The following is an 8,569-nucleotide window of genomic DNA, read 5'->3' as shown; positions in this document are numbered from 1 at the left end:
TGTGTGTGTGTGTGTGCAGGCCTGAGAGATGAGGCAGAGTCCCAAAGGTCAACTGGGGCTTTGTGTCGTCCACAGAGATCTGAGGGAGACCAGCACACCCTAACATCATCAACAAACGCCCCCCCCTCTCATGTCAATACACGACAAACAAGACTCAATGGATTTCCATGCCGTTAGCATCACGTCACACACATTTTTAATAGCTCGCACGTTACCGCGAGTGATGATGAATTGAGACCTAATTTCACCTCATTATCCCAGTTGGTTTTGCCCTCAAGCCTGCTGCCCAAGTTTCCATGTCCCCAACATATGATAGGAGATATGAGAGGAGCGGCACGCTGTGTTTGGAGGAGGACTCAAGTTACTGTTGTGGGATCAGTCCTGCTGGAGGCCAGTTGGAACAAAGAGAAGCAGCCTGGCAGCAAACCGTTCCAGGGCAGTCTAAACAGATTTTATGGACATCTAATAGCCGTGAATGCTGGGGGAACTGGTAGATCTTGAACTGGTAGTGGTGTTTTTTCTGTTCTTGGGGGGCAGTGTGACCCAAAACTCTGTCTGTCTTATTCGCAGAAAAGGTTTTGACAACTTCTAGATACTAAATGAGGTCTGATGCTTACTTTTTCCAGCATGCCCTTGAAGAAAGAGGAATACAGCGGTTTAGAGTTTTGCAAAAGTAGCAATTTATTTCCTTGGTCAGTTATGTACAAATATTTAAATACAACATCAGCTTTCTTAAAGAGTTTGTGTGCTTCTCAATATAAAATAAATAAATCTAAACATCACGTTATTATAAAATATGTACAAATTTGTTGCTCCTGCTGTACAAATGAAGGCTACATAAACAAACAGAAGCCAGAATGGCTGACTGGTGGAGTGGAAATAATTTAGAGATAAAACAAATTTAAAAATTGTTGTCTTGTCAAGGTCTTCACTGATGTTTCAGTTTTCAGAGACTTCCTCGCTGAAGTTGACTTTCTCGTCGTTGGTGATGCTGTTCACGATGGATGACAGACGCAGGAGGCTGGAGGACGCGGAAGACTCACTGGTTCCTGAAAACAAAGGAAACTAACTTACAACACCACTGTTGGTTTTATTATATTTATTCATTTAATTGCTGATTGTAAGTTAAGTTTGACAGTTAGGCCTACCTTCTCTCTGGTTCATCATTGCTGCAGTGGAATGGTCAGCAGAGGTCGGCCAGGTCTCCGAGGACTTTTTCCAGTGGTACGGTTGACTGGTCACCTGTAGAAACACACATCACAGATTATCAAGACATGTTTTAATTGTCAGTTAATATTAAGCCACATGCATACACAACACAAGTAAAAAAAAATGTACAACTGCCACACTGAAAAATGCTTGTAGGTTTTTATTCACATTTTTGGAAGATCATATAGGCTATCTTAACAGAAAAATATATAAGTGGCCAACATTAGTCTCACTGAAATCCTTACTGAATATCACACTGTGAAATAAAAATATCATAGTGGCAATGAGATATAAACATGCAGTAAACACATCATAATGTCATTAAGTCCATGCAGGAATATTATAAGGACATTACTGAAACAACAGGGAATAAAAACACATTATAAAGTAATCTGAGTAAGACAGGGTGACAGACTATTAAGGAATATCATGGGAATATTGTGAGGATGTATTATTCTGAGGGGTGGTATCCACTGATAGCTTACACTGTGTTCTTTGAAGCTGTGGGATGATCCGTTTTGCGTTTTCTCCTGCTCGTCCAGCGTCTGCAGCAGGTCCTGCAACCGCTCAATGTAGCTGATCGCGCTGCGTAAAATCTCCACCTTGGGTAGCCTCTGGTTTGGGTTGGCCACGGTCTTCCTCTTCAGCACGTCGAAGGCCTCGTTGATCTTCTTGAGCCTCCTCCTCTCCCTGAGCGTGGCCGCCTTGCGTCTGTCCGTGGGCGCTGACTTTCTCTTGCAGATCTTGCAGGCCCACATGAGGCACTGGCCGTCGCAGTGCGCCCGGAGACCCGGAGGCGCAAGGACGTGTTCCTCTCCGCTGCTCTCCCCCCCTGTCTCGGACGGAACATTATCCTGGCCCGGGGACAGCGGGCTGTCATTGCCGTTGTATAGAGGAGACACCCCCGCCATGTCCAAGTGCTGTAGTGGTCCATGATCCCCTTCTTCCAAATAGCGCAAATCATTGAAAAGATAAGGATTGGTCTCAAAAAGGTCCATCATATTGTTGCGCCCCTCTCTCTGTTTTGACAGTGGGACTCTGGCATTTAAACAGAGCAGCAGGGACACAAGTCACCAGGCTTATATATAGAATGTGAAACTCTATCCAACACTTTGGCTGTCACACTGCATCAAGCATCTTTTTTTTTTTTTCAATGGCTCTTTACAACCTACTGACTTTGTGTAGGAAATGCGTGTACATTAAGGCCTCCAGAAGCTATTGAAATGTCACCTCAGGTTTCATGACAGGTGCTTTAAATATCTGCATCCGGACAAAATGGCAACACAATGATATTTCCCAGTGCTGCCACTGACAAAGTTAAAGACATAATGCTGTTGCTCCACACTTAACAGGGCGAAACTGAATGTTAATGGATATGGAGTTATTGGTGCCACTTTTATATAGGAAACACTTTACAAAAGATTTATACATTGTAACTAATGGCTTTCGTAATGGTTTCATTCAACTTTTGTTTTTTCTTGCTATATTGTGTCTGATGTGTACTACAGTGCAGTATAACCTGATTTATATTTAAAAGGTCACAAGGTCTCCTGTTACAAAAGATAAGAGGGTCGTTTATAAATAATCATAAGTTTCTAGCTTTTTAATAAGGTACGTCTGCAATTACAATCGTCAATAAATTGTTAATAAATGCATTTTGGTCCAAATGCCCTGAAGCTAATTTCAAGAATTATTTGTTAGTAACTAATGAAGCATTATTTTCAACCTATAAACACTGTGCCTTGTTAGAATGTGGCATTTAAAGTGGCTATAATTAGTATTTCCATATTATCAATGTTTTACATGACTACATGTATGTGGAAGGGGTCACTTGTGGTGAGGATTCCTTAGAAAATTATTACCTGACTCTACAGTTTCCCCTCGGCTCTACAGAGTGTTTTAGCCTCTTTGAGTTCATTGTTTTGGTTTTACGGCCGCAGCTTTATCGTTTTGGTTCACCACTCTCATCAGCATCGTTTTTGGACACAGCAGGCAGTTTTCAGTGAAAAATCACTACCTGCTCAGCATCAAACAGCATACAGACAAAATGGGGAGCATTTAGCAGCTAAAAGCGCCAGATATTTCCCTCAGGAGTTGGTGGAGAGGAGGATGCTAGATTTACATTCATCCGGTAGACACAAACACCACTCCAAATGGATGCTAATGTTGTTCCGTATCTGCTGAATGTGTAAATAAGCAACTGTTTGCTAACAAGCTCACCATATCAAATTAAAAGGTGGTGATATGTCAGTGTTCTGCTTACAGATTGTGTTCACTGCACCCAAGTGGACCCGGAAATGCAGGTTAATGCAGGTTTAAATGATTGAACTGCTGATTGGAGTGAATGAATTAAAGCATGTTATGCTGGATTACACCAGGCAAATTAATTTCTCACAATCTAGCAAAACAAAATTTGTCCATATGAGTAGTTTACTACTCATATGATACTACTTTATCTTAGTACATTATTTATTATCTTTATTGAAACTTTTGTTACAACTTATGTATACCTTATTAGAAAGTGGTACCAAAGTATTTAAAAAAGAATCAACTGAAGCAGGTTGAACATATTGCCCAACGTCTTCTTTAAGGTAAAAGCTTTGAACAGTCATGCCCTCTGGGAGTATAGTATTATTCATGTACTGCGCCACATAATCCTATACATTCTTCAGACGAGTTGTGCCAGTTATAGCCGGTAGGAATGGTATGGCCAATTGTAACTTGTAGAAAACCCCGACATAGATAGATCGGAATGTGCAGAGTCAAAACAGTTTTAAGAAACGCATGCATGGGATGTTATAAATAGAAATGTGGCTCATTCATCTCAAATTCATAAAAGAGATAAAAGCATGTGAGGAGGTGATATATGCCCTGTGGCATTTTTGCTGTACCCTTGAAAGGTCCACAATTGGAAACTTCACAGGCGGGAATGTGAGGGATTCCTATTTTTGTATGGCTGCAGTTCTAGTGGGGTTTTACTTTTACACTATGGATGTCCCTCCCCCACTTCACTCCCGGCTTCTGTTACGTTGTTGTGGAAGGCAGAGAGTCACGGGTGCTTTTTCGTCATTTGTCAGGGCGTATGAAATACTATTACTGGTCAACATGCTACCTCTTAGTCACCTAAATGGCATACACTCATATCATAATATACGGAGATAGTTAACAGCAGCTAAGTGAGAAAAAGTATTCATAATCCTGGTTGTGATTATAATTAAGCCGCATCTCCAAAATTCCCATTATCTCTAAATCATAATTACTTGGTGGCAAAAATGCTCCATCGATGACAGTTAATTAATATTAATGCTCATATTAAGACTAATCAGTTTAGGAGCAATACTTTACACTTTGTTATCTGGTTTTACTTACTAACAATCTACAAATATGATAAAAAATAGCTAATGTAGTCCATTGACTGTATGTAGCGTGACTACAAGGCTAGAAAAGAGGGTAACAGTCTTGTATTAATGTGTGAAGAATCCAAAGATATAACAACAGTTACATCATTTAGATATCAGATTCACATTATTTTTGTTTATGATCAGTTACATTTTGCCGTCTATACTAACAGTGTAGACAGACTGGCGTAAGAAATGTCATTCACAACCCTATTTACCCATTGGGGAGCATGCTAGCTCACTGCCTTGGCCTCCTGAGACAACCCAATGGAACAAAACCCTAATTAACAGCATTAGTTCCACCTGTGCAAGTCACAATGCCTGCTGTGAGAAAGCTACTTGTTTGTTTCATCACTCAGGTTCTTGTCAATCAAAAAGAGAGCTCAGTATGGGCATTTTTCACAGATTTTGATTTGTCATTGAAGGTAATAACAGGGCCATCCAGCCAATCCATCCACAATAGTAGCCCACACTGTCTCCAAATATTATTGTATAAAACTGCAAATATCAGATGTTGTACTGAACAATCACTGTTCATGTAAATGTTGCTGATTGCAACTCCCTAGCATCACCATTCCCTTCCAAACGTGAGGAGAAACTACGATGGCTGTGAAACGACCGCAAAACGCAATCGGCCCTATCTAGAGCCAGTCTTTGGTTTGTCTGTTCTGGGCTACTGTAGAAATATGTTGATTTAAAATTAGGGCCTCCATGAACGGTGTCATACATTAATTAAAACATACCTATGAATATTAAATTTCTGCAAATAGATCCTCATAAATGTTACACACTGGACTTCTAAGTATACTTACACTTATATATATATATATATATATATATTGGAGAGAACAGTTTATTTTTCCAATATTTAGTAAAAAACACCATATTTCCACAATCTTAACCAAAGTGTTGTTGTCGCCTAAACCATGTTAGATGCTGGTGTCCAATGCAGCCTATTATATCTCTGTAAATGTAGGTTTCTTTACAGTGCAGCAGCAAAACTTTCACAAACTGCTTTTATCGGCTGAATCAGCACTATGTCACATGAATTGATTATAAAGACCAGCCAGTGACACCTATTCGCATAAAAATGTCAGATAATGTTATGTGCACAATATGTTCATGTCCAAAAGGTATTTCCTCACTGCTAATGCAGCAGTAGTGTATTTCATTCTCAGAACTTGGTGCAGCTCATATTGCAGTTAAACCAGAGACCCTGCATTATTACTGTATAATTAATCATGTCCATAGCAACCTTATAAAAATGCTGAATGTACTCTGGTAAAATGCTTGAATTCTGTTGTCAGGGGTGTTGAAATAGTAAGCACACTTTTCAAGATATATGTATTCCATCAAATATTCCCTTTGTATTTTATTTGGAAGCGAGGTATTCTCGGGGGCAGTCACTTGTGGAAAACAATATAGCTTTTAATATTGGTTTTCTGTTTTTGAGCTTGTCATGCAGCAGATATTATATGTACAATATAGAAGAGAGTGCGGGTGTGTGTGTGAATGTGGTGCAGTAAGTTCTCTCGAGTGGGAGGGGTTGGTTTCTGTTAATGTTTTGTCAGGTAAGATAGATTTTGCATCCCATAGTTACCACAAAAATCAAAACAAAACTAGTGCTGCATTCCCTGTCAACTGACACTTTATTATTTTCATGCAAGCAAACAGTCATGGCACAAAGGAAAGACGACAAACGATGATGAATAAACGATGATTATAAATATATTAAACTGTTGCTCCAAATGGCTTGTGAATCTAATATATATTAAAATTACGCCTGACTTGAGACTATAATTGGCCTCGATCACTGAGCTGAAATGAAGTGAAATGAACACTTTTTTCGAGATGAATGGAGTCTTGTCCCTGCGGTTCCCTAATCGTGTATTCTCTCCCCAGGGCTACTGTGCATCCTGAACCGGACCATAAATTCCCGTCAGTGTCAAGGGGTTGACGCTTCAGCTGTCAGGGAGAATCATGGGATAGCCTGGGTAGAAACTCAAACTGGAGGATCTGGCCTCTCAGGCAAAGAGGTGGAGTCGGGATGGACTGCAGGAATTGTAAATCTGTCTAGAATCCAGAGAGGCTCAGAGTCAACAGCTCTGCAGTCTGAACTCTAGGCCCTATATCTAAATAGTGAAAACCTACGAGTGTATATGTGCGAGCTGACACAATGATCTCTATTTAAAAGTTCAGTATGACATATTGCTTCTTTATACTATGTAAAAAGATCATATTACAGCAATTTATTTACCCTAAAAGCCTAAAATCAGCCTTCTTCTATTTCTGGAAATACACTTATTGGCTTTCTTACTGTTAGTAAGTATGGCTGTCTTAGTTCTAAAAAGTTTAATACTGCTCATATCTGTCATACTAAATATGAAGATACAGCCAGGAGACAGTTAACTTAGCTTAGCTTAGCAAAAAGCCTGGAAACAAGGGGAAACAGTTAGCCTGGCTCTTTGCAACAGTAAGAAAATCTGACAACCAGCTCCTCTAAAACTTATCCTTCTACATCTCCCACATAACTTGCTTCCAGCTGCATGAAATTCATGAGGAAGAAAAGTTAAAAAAGGCTTTCTGCACTTTGACAGCACCTCAATATTCCAAACTTTAGGATGTGAGCCCAGCAGGGACGGTCAGTATCTCCTCAAGGGACACTCACAGATTCAGACTTGTTTTCATAGGTGAATAAGTTATCAGGAGCTGGGGGAGAAGTGAGAAAGAGATAATAACATAACAGTGTACTGCAGATTTATTCTAACTGCACTGATATTATCCTTTTTTAAAGGGGGTACAGATTCCAGTAGTTTCTTAATAATAGAAGAATAACAACATTTATTTTGGTGAAATGATTGACATTTCTCCTTTCTTCCTCTTTTTTATTTTCTTTATTTTTTTAATAAAAAAACTCAACTTCACATTCGTTATTAAAATGGAAAAGGCAAAGATCAAGCTCAAAATTCATGATTATTTAGCATGTATGTCTTAAAAAATAATACCAAGGAGATATTCAGCATTCATTTCCTCCAACAAGTATGTGTGAATTAATCCCACTAGTGAATAATTCACATTGACCAAATAATATAAATATCCCGCCGGTTGGTTGTTTTCATAAACTGGTGCTGGGACTTTATGATTAGTTTATCCGATGCTACTTTGCTTGAATGCTAACTTTATTTTTCTCTCTCTCTCACTCTTCTCCGATTTCCAGACAGTTTCAAAAACCCCAAACTCCATGCCTGCAGTATCATGTTGTCTCACACAAGTCGTGTCCATGTGATTATTCTCCCGGCGAGTGTTAGAAGGGGGATCCAGTTAGGACCACTGCTGACATGGGGGTCACAAACAGAACTGATAATGAACATGAACTGTAGGACCTCTTCTCTCTCCGCCCCCGTCACACACCTCTCACACCCCTCCCCACAAACACACACTTCCCCCTAGCTTAACTGGACCTCCTGCCTCAGACAAGGCTGCACACCCATTGGGCTGTAGAGGAAACTATGATAACCGTGACGGACACACCGTATATAACCCAGCCCCACACCTGGGATATGAATTAGCCTATCAAGGGTTAAGTACCCTGGTCATGGGCCCGATGACAATGCCTCACCTGGGATCACGATCCTCTGACCTTCAGGGTCTCCAGTCCACTGACTCTGGCTGCAAAGAGGCTAGTGGATGAGTGGAAATGAGTGCTCATATCTCAATATCGACAAATTATTTGGGACATCAAAAAATGATCCAAAAGAGAAAAGATAAGATGGATGGATCATTTCTGCAGTCTCTTTATAGTTGTTATAAAGTTTTTTCTCAGTAAAGTAACAAATAAACATTTTATACATTTGTATGAATAATCCAAAAAGAGTTTTACTTTACTATACCCATGTCTGCATATTTGATCATTCTCAAAACATTTAAGGAACTACACAAATGGCTCTCTCTCTCTCTCTCTC

General features: G+C 39.8%; 1 protein-coding gene across 1 annotated transcript; it reads right to left on the bottom strand.

Annotated features, from left to right (window-relative positions):
* Positions 1-656: 656 nt before the first annotated feature.
* On the bottom strand, positions 657-2,272 carry myf6 (myogenic factor 6). Its single transcript, XM_035674822.1, has 3 exons — positions 1,695-2,272; positions 1,149-1,242; positions 657-1,049 (listed from the first exon to the last, which is right to left on the bottom strand). The coding sequence occupies exons 1-3, from the start codon at positions 2,208-2,210 to the stop codon at positions 940-942; spliced, it is 720 nt and encodes a 239-aa protein (XP_035530715.1). The 5' UTR covers positions 2,211-2,272; the 3' UTR covers positions 657-939.
* Positions 2,273-8,569: the final 6,297 nt, after the last annotated feature.

The sequence above is a fragment of the Morone saxatilis genome, unplaced genomic scaffold, assembly GCF_004916995.1.
Source record: "Morone saxatilis isolate NCDOM2014 unplaced genomic scaffold, NCSU_SB_2.0 Contig10, whole genome shotgun sequence".
Taxonomy (NCBI): Eukaryota; Metazoa; Chordata; class Actinopteri; family Moronidae; genus Morone; species Morone saxatilis.
This window is presented reverse-complemented; position numbering and strand designations above follow the sequence as displayed.

Bases quoted from the DNA above. Each gene is read 5' to 3' on its own strand.
- myf6 (XM_035674822.1), bottom strand. From the start codon at position 2,210: ATGATGGACCTTTTTGAGACCAATCCTTATCTTTTCAATGATTTGCGC. The intron at 1,243-1,694 runs GTAAGCTATCAG...GTGTTTCTACAG, and splicing joins ACAGCTTCAAAGAACACAGT to GTGACCAGTCAACCGTACCA. The intron at 1,050-1,148 runs GTAGGCCTAACT...CTTTGTTTTCAG, and splicing joins AATGATGAACCAGAGAGAAG to GAACCAGTGAGTCTTCCGCG.